Below are 18,028 nucleotides of genomic sequence, written 5' to 3'. Positions count from 1 at the left end.
GTTGCAGTTTTTTTTCATAGTTTGGCCGGGGGTGCGACTTATACTCAGGAGCGACTTATGTGTGAAATGATTAACACATTAGCGTAAAATATCAAATAATATTATTTATCTCATTCACGTAAGAGACTAGACCAGTGGTTCTCAAACTTTTTTTGTCATCCCCCACTTTGGACAAGGGGGAGTTTTCAAGGCCCACCTGCCCCCATCACCCCAACAGAGCGCTAATGCCAAGCTTTAACATTTTCAAATTTATTGAACATCAAGTTGTATACATTCAAACTCAATAACATAAAATAACATTAAGTTCAATAATAAATAAAATAACTGTGCAGCTGTGGTATAACTTGCATCAAGTTCAATAATAAATCAAAAAAAGTGTTATAACTTGCATCACGTTCAATAATAAATAAATAAAAGTGTTATAACTTGCATCACGTTCAATAATAAATCAAAAAAAGTGTTATAACTTGAATCAAGTTCAATAATAAATCAAATAAGTGTTATAACTTGCATCAAGTTCAATAATAAATCAAAAAAAGTGTTATAACTTGCATCAAGTTCAATAATAAATCAAAAAAGGTTTATAACTTGCATCAAGTTCAATAATAAATCAAAAAAAGTGTTATAACTTGCATCAAGTTCAATAATAAATCAAATAAAAGTGTTATAACTTGCATCAAGTTCAATAATAAATCAAATAACTTGCATCAAGTTCAATAATAAATCAAAAAAAGTGTTATAACTTGCATCAAGTTCAATAATAAATAAAACAAAAGTGTTATAACTTGCATCAAGTTCAATAATAAATCAAAAAAAGTGTTATAACTTGCATCAAGTTCAATAATAAATCAAATAACTTGCATCAAGTTCAACAATAAATACAATAAAAGTGCCACTTTGCAATCTTTGCAAAAAAAAAAGATGGAGCTATGCATTTGGCAAGATAGGGCAAGTGACAGCACTTTCCCCCAGGAGAGCCACCTTGCTTCACTGTGAAACAGCACGGCTGTATGATCAGCTCCCATTTCCTCACACAGTGCAGAGAACAGTCGCGCTTTCAGTGGTCGTGTTTTGATCAAATTTACCGCGCTCACAACATCTGTTAAAACCTCATTGAGTTCGGGGCTGAGCTGCCTTGACGCGAGTGCTTCCCGGTGAATGACACAGTGTGTGCCCGTCACATTTTTGTTTCTCTGCAGGCGCTGGCTCTGGCTCGACGACCTTTGAGGTGCGAGTCACAAATGTATATATTTGTGTAATTGTGATCCACACATTAGCCTGCTACCCATCCGCGCGAAAGTTTGTTCCGCTTAGCCCCGCCCCCATTAGTTACTGTTGCTATGTCTGTCAAACTTTCGCTCCTACCGAGAAATATAAAGCCTACAGTAAAAATAAGTACCGGTAATTTCCATTTATTTATATAGCGGATTTCACAGACAGAATCACAAAGTGATTTACAGTGTGTATAGAAAATGAAAGCATAGTAAAAAAAATAATCTAAAAATATAATAATTTAAAAAAAAATTTTTAAGTGAAATTTCCTCCCGTTCCTCGCGCCCCACCTGTCATGTCTCTATTCCCCACCAGTGGGGCGCGCCCCACACTTTGAGAAACGCTGGACTAGACGTATAAGATTTCATGGGATTTAGCGATTAGGAGTGACAGATTGTTTGGTAAACGTATAGCATGTTCTATATGTTATGGTTATTTGAATGACTCTTACCATAATATGTTACGTTAACATACCCCAAAAAATGCGACTTATACCGTATTCTTCGGACTATAAGTCGCACCGGCCGAAAATGCATAATAAAGAAGGAAAAAAACATATAAGTCGCACTGGAGTATAAGTCGCATTTTTGGGGGAAATGTATTTGATAAAAGCCAACAGCAAGAATAGACATTTGAAAGGCAATTTAAAATAAATAAAGAATAGTGAACAACAGGCTGAATAAGTGTACGTTATATGGAGCATAAATAACCAACTGGTATGTTAACGTAACATATTATGGTAAGAGTCATTCAAATAACTATAACATATAGAACATGCTATACGTTTACCAAACAATCTGTCAATCCTAATCGCTAAATCCCATGAAATCTTATACGTCTAGTCTCTTACGTAAATGAGATCAATAATATTATTTCATATTTTACGCATACCTGCCAACTACTCCGGTTTTCCCGTAATTAGTACGGTTTTCATCAACCTATTCCGGGTTACGGTTGCAGTGATAAAAAATACGGTTTTTCATTAATTTAAAAAAAAAAAATTTTTTTTAAGTTTTATTCACGAAATCGCGTAACAACAATGACAATCGACACTGCTTCCCGTAACTTCCTATCGAGCCATTCCGAATGCCATGCGCGAGGCTATTTATAGCACCGCTGCCAAGCACGAGGCACCTGTTGCCCATTGTTTCCAAACGAGCGAACGATCATGGAATCAGCCGGAGAAAAATCGCAAACGAGTCTTAAACCGAAAAGAAAACTGCAGTCATTCCGTGAAGAATATTCAAAAGCCTATCCGGGAATAATTATCCGTTCCAAAAAGGGTGAAAACTACGCGAATTGCACCTTGTGCAGACAAGATTTTTCGATCGGACACGGAGGAATTAGCGATGTAAAAGACCACGTTGGGACAAAAAAAACACAAGTCTAATGCCGTTGCTAGCGATACAAGTGGAAAACTTTCAACGTTTTTCGGATTTTAGCCACAAAAAGGTAATGACACCAATGTTATCTATTGGAATTGTTTAGTACTGTTATACTGTTAAAAGTGTTTATACTATTTATGCTTTCAAGTCCAAGTTGAAGAAATCTTGTTAAATGTTGACAGCATAACTACCAAAATACAGAAGTATGTCCTTAATATTTTTGCAGTGCTATTTCTGTTGAAAAGTTCAAATGATTACATTAGAGATGTGATGTGCCACTTTTCAAGTGTCTGATGGCTTAAATTAATTTTCATGAATTTTTCATATTTGGAATTCTTTTGAAAGGCTTACAAAAAAAACTACATTTGAATTGTAATTCCATGCTATTGACAGGACTATTAATTTTAATGAAGTTAGCTTACCATGTTTACAGTATGATCATTGTGATAGAAATGTGAATTTTAGGCACAGAATATTTTTTACAATTGAACAAGGCAGTAGATTATACAAGCTTGGACAGAAAGTTAATAATGACAGCAATTTTTTTTAATGGAATTGTTTAGTACTGTTTTACCATTTGTTTACTGTAAAAAGTGTTTATACTGTTTATACTTTCAATTAACAAATTGAAGTCTTGTGAAAGGTTGACAGGATAACTGGCATTAACTGTCAAAATAATTTCAAACTATTGAAGTTAGCTTACAGAATAAACATGTCAATCAACTAGGGCTGCAGCTAACGATTATTTTTCTATCGATTAATCTATAGATTATTTTTTCGATTAATCGGTTAATCTATAGATTATTTTTTCGATTAATCTATAGATTATTTTTCCTTTTACCGATTTTTTTTAAAATTTAAAATGAAGAGGAAAAAATAAATGTAGGCCAGTTTTTTCAAAAGGCATGGCTTTTATTTACAAAAAAAAAAGTATGGCCACTCAGTCAACATTGACAACAACATGACAAAATATTCTGTAACAATGTAAACATTTAAAACTTTTAACATTTAACAAAATTAAAAGTAGCTTATTTGCTTTTTAATGTGCAAATATAAAAGTAAACATCCAGTGCAAATCTTAATATTCTGGAATAGTATAAGCATTTCAAAAGTAAAAGTATTGCTTATTTTGCTTTAAAATGTGCAAAAATAAAGATAAATATCCAATACAAAATAGTGCAAAACGGAAATATTCTGTAACAAGTGTAAACATTTCAACAAAAGTAAAAGTATTGCTTATTTTGCTTAATAACACAACAATGATAGTATGATTAAAGTGAAAGTTAATTGTTGGTTTGTACATAGTATATGTAACTGTTAATGTTGTAAAAGGTATTTGCACAACTAATTAACGTTAGCGTTTGTGACACGTCTTTGTGCCGTGGGGTTCTTTCAGGACCGACAGACTGAACGCCAGACGGCTTTGCCAGGTTTACAATTTTTTAATTTTACACAAAGTCTTTTCTCTTCCAACTGCGCGGATCGCGCACCTGGGCACGATTGCGGCGTCGCTCCCGGCGCGCCCCGCCTCGCCGCTCGCTCGCCGCCGCCGCCTCTCCACAGCATTAAAGAGGAGCGCGTCTTTGTAAACACTGAACAGGCACGCCAAACGCGCCTCTCAGAGCGAAACGGTGCTTTAGTTTATGAATTTACAACGCAGATACAAATGACACATTCATGTTTTTGTGTAATAATGACAACGTATACGCACGCGGACGATTGACTTGTTGATGGTGATGGCAAGAACGCTGTCGGGGGTTTTCTTTTCAAATGTTCGTTCATAGCCGTTGTGCTGCTATGATAGGCCATTTCCGCTCGACACAGTGTGCATACAACAACATTATTAGGCCGTTTATTGAAATACTCCCACACTTTTGACGACTTTTGGCGTGCTTTTTTTCCCCTCGCTCGCATCGTCTGCTTTGCGCTCCGCCATGACAGTAAAGTAGAGTGACGTAAATATGCGACGCGCCGACGCACAAAAACGGCGTCGACGTATTTACGTAACCGATGACGTCGACGCGTCGTTTCAGCCTTACAATCAACCCATATGATTTTTGCTGTAATATTTTTGTTTTGAAAAGTCACTGTGACTGATAGAAAAGTGATGGTTTTAGCAACATTTTAACCTGTCTGAATGCTAATAATCATTTTGCGTCGGGGGGCGAAGCCTGAACCCCCCACCAGGACTTTGTCCTGGACCTACCGGGGCCTGCGGCCCCTGGACCCTGGCTACTAGGTTTTTCTGATTTCAAAAGTTGGCAGGTATGTTTACGCTAATGTGTTAATCATTTCACACATAAGTCGCTCCTGAGTATAAGTCGCACCCCCGGCCAAACTATGAAAAAAAATTGCGACTTATAGTCCGAAAAATACGATATATGTTTTTTTCCTTCTTTATTATGCATTTTCGGCCGGTGCGACTTATAGTCCGAAAAATACGGTACTAGTTCACCCGAGGGCTTCTTCCAGCGAGGGTCGCATACACAACTAGATGAGGAATTGTGTGAAATACTGAAATGCTGACAGAATGTAGTATGAATGTAAGAATACTTTGAATGTTGAAGAGTTTGAACTTCCACAAAAAAATTGAATTTGGTTTGGAACTTGGGAAAGTGTTAGTTAGAATGTTCAGGATGAGTGGAATGTGTTGATGTTGGTATGGTTTGAATAGGTTGAAAAATGTGGGAATGGTGCAACTTGGAAAAATGTCCCATTCATTTCAATGGGAACTTCCTGGAAATTTGGGGGATTTTTTGTGAAAATGATTAGGAGCATGAATGAGCTGAATTGGTTCGTATTGGAATCGTTTAAATCAGTCAAGAAAAGTTGAAGTAGTAAAATGTTTTTAATTGAAAAATGGTATTATGGGAAAACTGGGAATTTTGCAAGTTCTTAAACCAACTTGTTTTATTGTCTTGACTAAGAGGAATGTTTTGACGGTGGAATGGTTGAATTGAGTTGAAAAATGTGAAAGGAGTCATCGCACTAAAAAAGGTTGGGGGAAAAAAACAGGAATTCCTGGAAACTTGTTGAATGTGGGAAAATGATTGTTTAAATTTCCAGGATGAATTGAATGTGTTGAAGGGGGAATGGTTTGAAAAATGTGAGAATTGTGGAAGTTTGAAAAATAGATCATTCATTTTGAATGGGGAAAGTGTACCTAAAAGATGGAAATTCTAGGAAATCCGGGATTTTTTTTTTTTAGAATAAAGTTACCGGTAAAGTTAAAGTACCAATGATTGTCACACACACACTAGGTGTGGTGACATTTGTCCTCTGCATTTGACCCATCCCCTTGATCACCCCCTGGGAGGTGAGGGGAGCAGTGGGCAGCAGCGGCGCCGCGCCCGGGAATCATTTTTGGTGATTTAACCCCCAATTCCAACCCTTGATGCTGAGTGCCAAGCAGGGAGGTAATGGGTCCCATTTTTATAGTCTTCGGTATGACTCGGCCGGGGTTTGAACTCACAACCTACCCATCTCAGGGCGGACACTCTAACCACTAGGCCACTGAGTAAAAAATGTGAAAGGAGTCATCGCACTAAAAAAGGTTGGGGGAAAAAAAACAGGAATTCCTGGAAACTTGTTGAATGTGGGAAAATGATTGTTTAAATTTCCAGGATGAATTGAATGTGTTGAAGGGGGAATGGTTTGAAAAATGTGAGAATTGTGGAAGTTTGAAAAATGGATCATTCATTTTGAATGGGGAAAGTGTACCTAAAAGATGGAAATTCTAGGAAATCCGGGATTTTTTTTTTTTAGAATAAAGTTAAAGTTAAAGTACCAATGACTGTCACACACACACTAGGTGTGGTGAAATTTGTCCTCTGCATTTCACCCATCACCCTTGATCACCCCCTGGGAGGTGAGGGGAGCAGTGGGCAGCAGCGGCGCCGCACCCGGGAATCATTTTTGGTGATTTAACCCCCAATTCCAACCCTTGATGCTGAGTGCCAAGCAGGGAGGTAATGGGTCCCATTTTTATAGTCTTTGATATGACTCGGCCGGGGTTTGAACTCACAACCTACCGATCTCAGGGCGGACACTCTAACCACTAGGCCACTGAGTAAAAAATGTGAAAGGAGTCATCGCACTAAAAAAGGTTGGGGGAAAAAAACAGGAATTCCTGGAAACTTGTTGAATGTGGGAAAATGATTGTTTAAATTTCCAGGATGAATTGAATGTGTTGAAGGGGGAATGGTTTGAAAAATGTGAGAATTGTGGAAGTTTGAAAAATAGATCATTCATTTTGAATGGGGAAAGTGTACTTAAAAGATGGAAATTCTAGGAAATCCGGGATTTTTTATTTTTTGGAATAAAGTTAAAGTTAAAGTACCAATGACTGTCACACACACACTAGGTGTGGTGAAATTTGTCCTCTGCATTTGACCCATCACCCTTGATCACCCCCTGGGAGGTGAGGGGAGCAGTGGGCAGCAGCGGCGCCGCGCCCGGGAATCATTTTTGGTGATTTAACACCCAATTCCAACCCTTGATGCTGAGTGCCAAGCAGGGAGGTAATGGGAATCATTTTTGGTGATTTAACCCCCAATTCCAACACTTGATGCTGAGTGCCAAGCAGGGAGGTAATGGGTCCCATTTTTATAGTCTTTGGTATGACTCGGCCGGGGTTTGAACTCACAACCTACCCATCTCAGGGCGGACACTCTAACCACTAGGCCACTGAGTAAAAAATGTGAAAGGAGTCATCGCACTAAAAAAGGTTGGGGGAAAAAAAACAGGAATTCCTGGAAACTTGTTGAATGTGGGAAAATGATTGTTTAAATTTCCAGGATGAATTGAATGTGTTGAAGGGGGAATGGTTTGAAAAATGTGAGAATTGTGGAAGTTTGAAAAATGGATCATTCATTTTGAATGGGGAAAGTGTACCTAAAAGATGGAAATTCTAGGAAATCCGGGATTTTTTTTTTTTTTGAATAAAGTTAAAGTTAAAGTACCAATGATTGTCACACACACACTAGGTGTGGTGACATTTGTCCTCTGCATTTGACCCATCCCCTTGATCACCCCCTGGGAGGTGAGGGGAGCAGTGGGCAGCAGCGGCGCCGCGCCCGGGAATAATTTTTGGTGATTTAACCCCCAATTCCAACCCTTGATGCTGAGTGCCAAGCAGGGAGGTAATGGGAATCATTTTTGGTGATTTAACCCCCAATTCCAACCCTTGATGCTGAGTGCTAAGCAGGGAGGTAATGGGAATCATTTTTGGTGATTTAACCCCCAATTCCAACCCTTGATGCTGAGTGCCAAGCAGGGAGGTAATGGGTCCCATTTTTATAGTCTTTGGTATGACTCGGCCGGGGTTTGAACTCACAACCTACCGATCTCAGGGCGGACACTCTAACCACTAGGCCACTGAGTAAAAAATGTGAAAGGAGTCATCGCACTAAAAAAGGTTGGGGGAAAAAAAACAGGAATTCCTGGAAACTTGTTGAATGTGGGAAAATGATTGTTTAAATTTCCAGGATGAATTGAATATGTTGAAGGGGGAATGGTTTGAAAAATGTGAGAATTGTGGAAGTTTGAAAAATGGATCATTCATTTTGAATGGGGAAAGTGTACCTAAAAGATGGAAATTCTAGGAAATCCGGGATATTTTTTTTTAGAATTATTGAAGGAGAGCACATAATTCCTGAACACTTTGAAGTTGGAACGGTTTGAATCGGAGAAAGAAATGTGGGAATTATGGAACTTTGAAAAAGGTTCCATTCTTTTCAATGGGAAATTTGGGAAAAGCAGGAATTTTATTGAAAATGCTAAAACAACTACTTTTACAACATGCAATCAAGTAAATAGTTCATATTTGATGTTATTTACCGTCCTTCCACTCGTGTGCCGCCTCCTTTACTTCACATTTATCCCATGAAGTCCGAGTAGTAAGCAGCTGAGGTCCCTGCTTTAAGTCGACTTCATACTCTGTAAATACCTTTTAAAAGAGTCCGTCCACTTCTCCTAGCTTCGCCTATCGCAATTAAGTTTGTAAAAATAATGAACAACATTAAACAGCATATCGTTTAAAGACTACAGCTGAGTAAAAACTAGTGATGGGTCCGGCAACACCGATGCATCGGCGCATGCGTCGAGCTCATAGAGCGAAACCCTGTGTCGGTGCGCGTACCGCTTTTAGAAAGTCACGTGACCGATCATGAGCTGTTTTGGTCACGTGACCGATACCCGAACTGTGTCGCACTGACGCCTCCTCTGTGCCCTGTGAGCGGGTCTTTTCTACAGCCGGAGAAATAATAACTAAGAAGAGAAATCGTCTAAAATGTAATATGTCGGAAAAACTTTTTTTTTTTTTTTTTTTATAAAAATGTGTAAAAAATAAAATTAACAAAATTCCCAGTCCACAATCATCCACAACACGTTCTCTTAGATTTCCATGTTATGATACATGTTCACATTATTTATTGACTGTATCTAAAAAAGATACAAATATATTTTATTTAAATGAAGATATGAAATAATCCTAAATGAAATACAATGACTTGGTTTATATTATTGTATAAACTAGGGCAGGGGTCACCAGGTAGCCCGTAAGGACCAGATCAGTCGCCCGCTGGCCTGTTCTAAAAATAGCTCAAAGAGCAGCACTTACCAGTGAGCTGCCTCTATTTTTTAAATTGTATTTATTTACTAGCAAGTTGGTCTCGCTTTGCTCGACATTTTTGATTCTAAAAGAGACAAAACTCAAATAGAATTTGAAAATCCAAGAAAATATTTTAAAGACTTGGTCTTCACTTGGAATAAGCGGTAGAAAATGGATGGATGGATGGGTCTTCACTTGTTTAAATAAATTCATTTATTTTTTACTTTGCTTCTTATTACTTTTAGAAATACAATTTTAGAGAAAAAATACAACCTTAAAAATGATTTTAGGATTTTTAAACAAATATACCTTTTTACCTTTTAATTTTCTTCCTCTTCTTTCCTGACAATTTAAATCAATGTTCAAGTAAATTTATTTATTTTTTATTGTAAAGAATAATAAATATTTTAGCTTCTGGTTTTTCGACGAAGAATATTTGTGAAATATTTCTTCAAACTTACTATGATTAAAATTCAAAAAAATTATTCTGGCAAATATAGAAAATCTGTAGAATCAAATTTAAATCTTATTTCAAAGTATTTTGAATTTCTTTTAAAATTTTTGTTCTGGAAAATCTAGAAGAAATACTGATTTGTCTTTGTTAGAAATATAGCTTGGTCCAATTTGTTAAATATTGTAACAAAGTGCAGATTGGATTTTAACCAATTTAAAACATGTCATCAAAATTCTAAAATTGATCTTAATCAGGAAAAATGACTAATGATGTTCCATAAATTCTTTTTTTAATTTTTTCAAAAAGATTCAAATTAGCTAGTTTTTCTCTTCTTTTTGTCAGTTGAATTTTGAATTTTAAAGAGTCAAAATTGAAGATAAACTATGTTTCACAATTTTATTTTAATTTTTTTCGTGTTTTCTCCTCTTTTAAACCGTTCAATTAAGTGTTTTTTTCATCATTTATTCTCTACAAAAAACCTTCCGTAAAAGGAAAACAAATGTATGACGGAATGACAGACAGAAATACCCATTTTTTTATATATATATAAATGTATTTATTTAGCTATTCTTGTTTAAATCACACTTACGTGTAACTTACAAATGACAATATATTTATTTATTTAAGTGTGTATCAAACTGGTAGCCCTTCGCATTAATCAGTACCCAAGAAGTAGTTTTTGGTTTCAAAAAGGTTGGTGACCCCTGTACTAGGGCATCAAATCAGTGTCAGTTGAGTCGGTCCATAGGTTGCCTGTAGGGATTTTTAATGTCCAGCAGATGTCAGTATTTAGTGACACAGTATCGACACAGTATCAATACAGTTTTGCAATGTGTCGAAACGCTTCATGACGCCTCATCAACCCATCACTAGTAAAAACACTGCAAGATAGTTCCACTGATCACTAAAGTTCCTTTCATTCAAATGTGTTGTATTAGAAATAAACAAGAAATTAGAAATAAACAAAGTGGCTGCGTATATTCCAATGGTGGTCGTGTGTTGTTAGAAAGAGAAGTTTTAGGAGCGCCCCCAACTGTGTTCAACCAATCAGCGTTCGACAGGATCAGGGTCACTTGGAAAAGTCCCACCTAGCTGGAAGGAACTCCTAAAAGTTCTGAAAGAACTAAATCTACCCGAGTAGTTTTTGGTGGAGACACAGGGGAACCTTTATTTAGGTGGGGAAGTTCCTGCAGTGTAAAAGAGCCTATTGTCTGACAAGAATGATTTAATTGTAATTGTGTCACCGTCAAGTGGTACATTCCACAAGTGGACCACACCTTCCACCAAATAATACAGCCAGCACCTGAAAGTAATTCACATAGTTCTTTATCAGTCCCTGCAGGAATTGGCAATGTTGCCATGGCGACAATTCACGTTAATTTAACATATCGTGATAACGAACCATTTTCACTTTTATGTTTTTTCATCCGAGTCGAACCTCGGATTCAGGAGGAACAGTGTGGTTTCCGTCCTGGTCGTGGAACTGTGGACCAGCTCTATACTCTCGGCAGGGTCCTTGAGGGTGCATGGGAGTTTGCCCAACCAGTCTACATGTGCTTTGTGGACTTGGAGAAGGCATTCGACCGTGTACCTCGGGAAGTCCTGTGGGGAGTGCTCAGAGAGTATGGGGTAACGGACTGTCTGATTGTGGCAGTTCGCTCCCTGTATGATCAGTGTCAGAGCTTGGTCCGCATTGCCGGCAGTAAGTCGGACACGTTTCCAGTGAGGGTTGGACTCCGCCAAGGCTGCCCTTTGTCACCGATTCTGTTCATAACTTTTATGGACAGAATTTCTAGGCGCAGTCAAGGCGTTGAGGGGATCTGGTTTGGTGGCTGCAGGATTAGGTCTCTGCTATTTGCAGATGATGTGGTCCTGATGGCTTCTTCCGGCCAAGATCTTCAGCTCTCACTGGATCGGTTCGCAGCCGAGTGTGAAGCGACTGGGATGGGAATCAGCACCTCCAAGTCCGAGTCCATGGTTCTCTCCCGGAAAAGGGTGGAGTGCCATCTCCGGGTTGGAGAGGAGATCTTGCCCCAAGTGGAGGAGTTCAATTACCTCGGAGTCTTGTTCACGAGTGGGGGAAGAATGGATCGTGAGATCGACAGGCGGATCGGTGCGGCGTCTTCAGTAATGCGGACGCTGTATCGATCCGTTGTGGTGAAGAAGGAGCTGAGCCGGAAGGCAAAGCTCTCGATTTACCGGTCGATCTACGTTCCCATCCTCACCTATGGTCATGAGCTTTGGGTCATGACCGAAAGGACAAGATCTCGGGTACAAGCGGCCCAAATGAGTTTCCTCCGCCGAGTGGCGGGGCTCTCCCTTAGAGATAGGGTGAGAAGCTCTGTCATTCGGGGGGAGCTCAAAGTAAAGCCGCTGCTCCTTCACATGGAGAGGAGCCAGATGAGGTGGTTCGGGCATCTGGTCAGGATGCCACCCGAACGCCTCCCGAGGAAGGTGTTTCGGGCACGTCCGATCGGTAGGAGGCCACGGGGAAGACCCAGGACACGCTGGGAAGACTATCTCTCCCGGCTGGCCTGGGAACGCCGCGGGATCCCCCGGGAGGAGCTGGGCGAAGTGGCTGGGGAGAGGGAAGTCTGGGCTTCCCTGCTTAAGCTGCTGCCCCCGCGACCCGACCTCGGATAAGCGGAAGAAGATGGATGGATGGATGGATGTTTTTTTATCACCAAACCAGAAAACGGGGAAAATAGATTTTAATGTTGAATCATTTTTTTTTTCCAAGTGAAAAAGGCAAGGCCGCGACATACATTATTTAATACTTATAAGGATTTTTATTATATATTATCTATTTAGTATTTTGTTCAATCCCGGATAGGCTGGGACTTAAAGGGGAACTGCACTTTCTTTGGAATGGTGCCTATGGTTCACAATCATTATGAAAGACATGACCATACTTGCCAACCTTGAGATCTCCGATTTCGGAAGGTGGGGTGGGGGGCGTGGTCGGGGGTGGGGCGGGGCGTGGTTAAGAGGGGAGGAGTATATTGACAGCTAGAATTCACCAAGTCAAGTATTTCATACATATATATACATCCTGAAAATATGCAAACAAAACTGTGTTTGGATAATTGATACTTCAAACTTGCATAAATAAATCTTAAGGAATATAACAACTCCTGAGCTGACACCCCTGCTCTGGATTGTCCTTGAGACATGACTTGGCAAATGTTCCGCACTAAAAACCCGGTTGGCCTTTCCTGCCATCTGGTTGTTTGACGCTGAAATGTCTCGGCAGATTTCTTCACTGCGGACGGACGCCCTAAAACGATGAGCTGTCCGCCCACCGGCCTGAGCGAAGACCAGCTTGGCTATATCGGGAAGGTGGCCGCCTCCGTCCCCGTGGACGACTTCACGGTCCACACGGGTACCCTTCGCCGCTCTCCGGTCACCTCACCTGCCCGCTCATGTTTGACGTGCCGCCTTGTTTCAGGCTTGAGTCGCATCCTGAAGGCCCGGGCGGACATGTTGAGGCAGCGCGTGTGCGACTGGGCGCTTGGCGAGTACATGGCTCTGGGCTCGCTGCTCCAACAAGGCGTCCATGTACGTCTCAGCGGTCAGGACGTGGAGAGAGGCACCTTCAGGTAGACCAGACACCTTCTCCCCGCCGTCACCCTTTTCACTGGTCTGTGGCGTTTGCAGCCATCGACATCACGTCCTTCACGACCAGAAGATGGACAAGAAGACCTGCATCCCCATGAACCACATCTCGCCTGACCAGGCCTCGTACACCGTCTGCAACAGCTCGCTGTCCGAGTACGGCGTCTTGGGTGAGTACTTCACATACGGTACTCTTGGTCTACATTCTGAGGGCTTTATCACTAAAAGTCAGCATAGTGCCAGATGGTCCTATATGTACAGTGTATACTAGGGATGTCCCGGTCTACAGTTTTGGCCTCAGAGCCGATCACGATTTTGAGTCCAAATCCGACACTTGGACAATAGGTAATATGAATGAAAAATGTTTTAAAACTAGATGAGGCAATTACGGAAGGAACTGCGTGTGAATGCCATACTTGCCAACCCTCCCGGATTTTCCGGGAGACTCCCGAAATTCAGCGCCTCTCCCGAAAACCTCCCGGGACAAATTTTCTCCCGAAAATCTCCCGAAATTCAGCCGGAGCTGGAGGCCACGCCCCCTCCAGCTCCATGCGGACCTGAGTGACGTGTTGACAGCCTGTTCACACGTCCGCTTTCCCACAATTTAAACAGCTAATGATCGAGGGCGAGTTCTTGGTTTCTTATGTGGGTTTATTGTACGGCAGTTTCATTAACGTCCTCCCAGCGCGGTAACAACACACAACAACAGCATTTCGTCTACGTAAAGCAGTTGGTCTGCCGTAAACAGCAATGTTGTGACACTTTTAAACAGGACAATACTGCCATCTACTGTACATGCATATGTGACCCACCCATAATGTGTCACATTTTTGTGTTGATTTATTTATTTTATTTTGTGGTTTGAATTCGTTTTTGGAGCTGTCATTACACATTTATCAGTATTCACATTGGTCAGTAGGGGGCAGTAGGGTGTTTCTTCCCAATTGAATGCTATCACCTGCAGACCGGAAGTGTCTTGTCATTCTGATGAGCGCGACCAGTCTGTGAACAATCGAAACGTCCTGTGTGCTTTTTCCTCCTGTATAACAGGTTAGTTTTGGTGAATCAACTCACTGAATAATATCCATGTTATCTTTATAAGTTTAAGTACACATTCTGATGGTGGAGCCTAACTCTAAAGTGTTTGTGAGTTGTAGTTTGTATTTGTGAATGAATCCAGTGCACAGCTGCAGTAATCAATACAAAATGGCGACTTGAGTACGCAATGTTTATATAGGAACTTCTGATCCTAATTCAGACTCCCAAATTAGAGCTCCCGTTTTCTTATTGATTTTATAATGTATATTTGTATAATGTGTGTGTTCTGAAATAGTGACAGAGAATAGAACAAGGATGGACAATTCAACCCTTAACTCAACAATTAGTAGATGAGTGTTGTGTGTGTTTATGTGTAAATAAATGAACACTGAAATTCAAGTATTTATTTTATTTATTTATATATATATATATATATATATATATATATATATATATATATAAATAATAATGTATTATATATATATATATATATATATATATATGTAATAAAAAAAATTTATATAGCTAGAATTCACTGAAAGTGAAATATTTTTTATTTATATATATATATATCTTAACCACGCCCCCGACCACGCCCCCACCCCCACCTCCCGAAATCAGAGGTCTCAAGGTTGGCAAGTATGGTGAATGCTCCAATGCTGAAGTTGATGTGAAATGCTGACAGAATGTAGTATGAATGTAAGAATAGTTGGAATGGGTGGCAAATAGTATATACCGACTCAGTGGCCTAGTGGTTAGAGATTCCGCCCTGAGATGGGTAGGTTGTGAGTTCAAACCCCGGCCGAGTCATACCAAAGACTATAAAAATGGGAGCCATTACCTCCCTGCTTGGCACTCAGCATCAAGGGTTGGAATTGGGGGTTAAATCACCAAAAATTATTCCCGGGCGCGGCCACCGCTGCTGCCCACTGCTCCCCTCACCTCCCAGGGGGTGATCAAGGGTGATGGGTCAAATGCAGAGAATAATTTCGCCACACCTAGTGTGTGTGTGACAATCATTGGTACTTTAACTTTTTTAACTTCATGCTGGTCTGTTGTCTTTTTGGGGAATTATATTGAGTTGACAAAAAGAAAAAAAGTGAAAAAACACAGAAAAGGCACACAGGCTGAGAAGTGCGCCCTGCTTTTTGCCTGCAGGCGGGACACAAAGTCAATGGCTGAATGAAATGTTTGTACACACAGACATATTTGGCTCCATGTAAAATGTCGTAAAAGGAAAAGAGGTTTGTAAAAGGAGGTTCCACTCTACTACATTACATTGTTACTCTCTTCTTGTGTCGCATGGTGAGCCATTCCTTTTTCTCTAGTCCTCCAGTGATAATGATATTAAGTTTATTTTCCGCCCTGGTGAGGATTAGTATCTTAGAAGCGGCTTCACTTTGTAATTGTAGCCCTCCTGCACGTGTGTGAGAAGGAATGGTAATTGTGTCCCTTTAGAAGTACAACTTTCACACATGTACACTGAGACAAAACTGCGATAAAGGTCAGTTAAAACAAGCAGCATTGGTCGGGCCCGCGTATTTGGCAGGTGCTAGTCCTAAGTGTCCCAATACTTTTGTCTACTTTTAGTCTGAAATGTCCCAAGACTTTTGTCTAAGTAACCTACCTTGTCTGCATTGTGTGGGCACGTTAGTGCTTCCTGCTTTTAAGCAGCCATCTTAAAAAAACAGCAGCGCAGCAGCATCAGCGCAGCGGGTCTTTGAAGGGTCATAAAATCCAAACCGGAGCAGGTATTAAAAAGCTGTTCTGTTATTTTATACACAAGGGTTTAATCTCTCTCCTGTGTTAGTTTGAAGCCGAAACGACAAACGCGCTCAGAGGAGATAGTTTTTGAAGGAAGGTGACCGGTTTTTACAAAAACATTTGTTTTGAAGGGGGAATAGCAAACTTCCTGTTGATTTTTGCTGGGGGTTGTCAATTTATGAAATGTAGGTCTAAGTGAGACCTACATAAAGGTTTTTGTTTCATGTCTCTCTGACCTTTTCAGGGAGAGTTACAGGCAGTTTTGTCAGTTTTTTCATCCGAGGAGCAGTTTTTTGTGCGTTTCATTAAAAAAATTGCGCTAGAGCACAATTTTGAGATTTGGGGTTAGGTTTTTTTATTAGATCGCAATTTTTGCCAGTCCTGATGTGTGAGTTTTGAAGCATGTTAAGGGGGTCAAATTACAGCTCAAAGAGGCAAAAGTGACTGTTTTTAGTACTTTTTTGTCTTGAAGGGGGAATTGCCAACTTCTTGTTGATTTTAGCCCGAGAATGTACTATTATGAAATGTAGGTCTAAGTCAGACCTACATAGAGGTTTTTGTTTCATGTCTCTCCGACCTTTTCAGGGAGAGTTACAGGCAGTTTAGTCAGTTTTTTCATCCGAGGAGCAGTTTTTTGTGCGTTTCATTAAAAAATTGCGCTAGAGCACAATTTTGAGATTTGGGGTTAGGTTTTTTTATTAGATCACAATTTTTGCCAGTCCTGATGTGTGTGTTCAGTTCGGTGAGTTTTGAAGCATGTTAAGGGGGTCAAATTACAGCTCAGAGAGGCAAAAGTGACTGTTTTTAGTACTTTTTTGTCTTGAAGGGGGAATTGCCAACTTCCTGTTGATTTTTCCCCGAGAATATACTTTTATGAAATCTAGGTCTAAGTCACACCTACATAAAGGTTTTTGTTTCATGTCTCTCCGACCTTCCTAGTGGGAGTTACAGGCAGTCTAGTTTTTTTTTTTCGTAGGGGGCGCTAGAGCGCAATTTTGAGTTTTGTTGTTAGTTTTTTTTTTAAAAAGACAATTTTCGCAGGTCCTGATGTGTGGGTCAAATATGGTGAGTTTTGAAGCATGTTAAGTGGGTCAAATTACAGTTTAAAGTGGCGGCGGAAGAATAAAGAAACCTTACAAATTCAATAGGTCCTTATGTCCCATTGTATAAGGACTCCCTTTGGGAGTCCTTATACAATGGGACATGCGGGCCCTAATTATAATCCGACCCAGTCCCAAAAACAAGATCGGGACATCTCTAATATTTCAGTGTATTAGAAGTTTGGAACGGCCACCACGTGTGCTGTTCCTAATCAAGTGGCCGCCGGTCATTGATAACGAGGCCGTCACGCAGGGTTCGAGTTAGGCTTCGCCATGGCCAGTCCCAACGCGCTGGTCCTGTGGGAGGCCCAGTTCGGAGACTTCCACAACACGGCTCAGTGCATCATAGACCAGTTCATCAGCTCGGGTCAGGCCAAGTGGTTCCGACAGAACGGCATCGTGCTGCTGCTGCCACACGGCATGGAGGGAATGGTACCTTTTTTTTTATTGGCTTTCTTTTTTCATTCATTTATATATCATAACATTGAAAATAAATCATGATTGAAAAGGATCAGAAAGAAGTATGAATATACAGTACAGGCCAAAAGTTTGGACACTTCTTCTCATTTCAATGCATTTTCTTTATTTTCATGACTATTTACATTGTAGATTGTCACATCAAAACTATGACACCTGTGAAGTGAAAACCATTTCAGGTGACTACCTCTTGAAGCTCATCCAGAGAATGCCAAGAGTGTGCAAAGCAGTAATCGGAGCAAAGGGTGGCTATTTTGAAGGAACTAGAATATAAACACGTTTTCAGTTATTTCACCTTTTTGTTTGTGTTAAG

General features: G+C 40.2%; 1 protein-coding gene across 6 annotated transcripts in view; it reads left to right on the top strand.

Annotated features, from left to right (window-relative positions):
• LOC133574962 (2-oxoglutarate dehydrogenase complex component E1-like) overlaps positions 1 to 18,028 on the top strand; it is a 57,730-nt gene that overhangs the window by 28,965 nt on the left and 10,737 nt on the right. For 2 of the 6 annotated variants that reach the window (XM_061927356.1, XM_061927355.2), the window contains 4 exons: positions 12,975 to 13,103; positions 13,170 to 13,320; positions 13,379 to 13,506; positions 17,492 to 17,670. In XM_061927356.1, coding sequence (XP_061783340.1) covers positions 12,975 to 13,103; positions 13,170 to 13,320; positions 13,379 to 13,506; positions 17,492 to 17,670 — 587 coding nt within the window. Of the gene's footprint in view, positions 1 to 12,974; positions 13,104 to 13,169; positions 13,321 to 13,378; positions 13,507 to 17,491; positions 17,671 to 18,028 lie in introns of those variants that run through there. The other 4 variants (XR_009811439.1, XR_009811440.1, XM_061927357.1 and 1 more) reach the window with 4 other exon arrangements.

Source organism: Nerophis lumbriciformis, linkage group LG32, assembly GCF_033978685.3.
Source record: "Nerophis lumbriciformis linkage group LG32, RoL_Nlum_v2.1, whole genome shotgun sequence".
Classification (NCBI taxonomy): domain Eukaryota; kingdom Metazoa; phylum Chordata; class Actinopteri; order Syngnathiformes; family Syngnathidae; genus Nerophis; species Nerophis lumbriciformis.
This window is presented reverse-complemented; position numbering and strand designations above follow the sequence as displayed.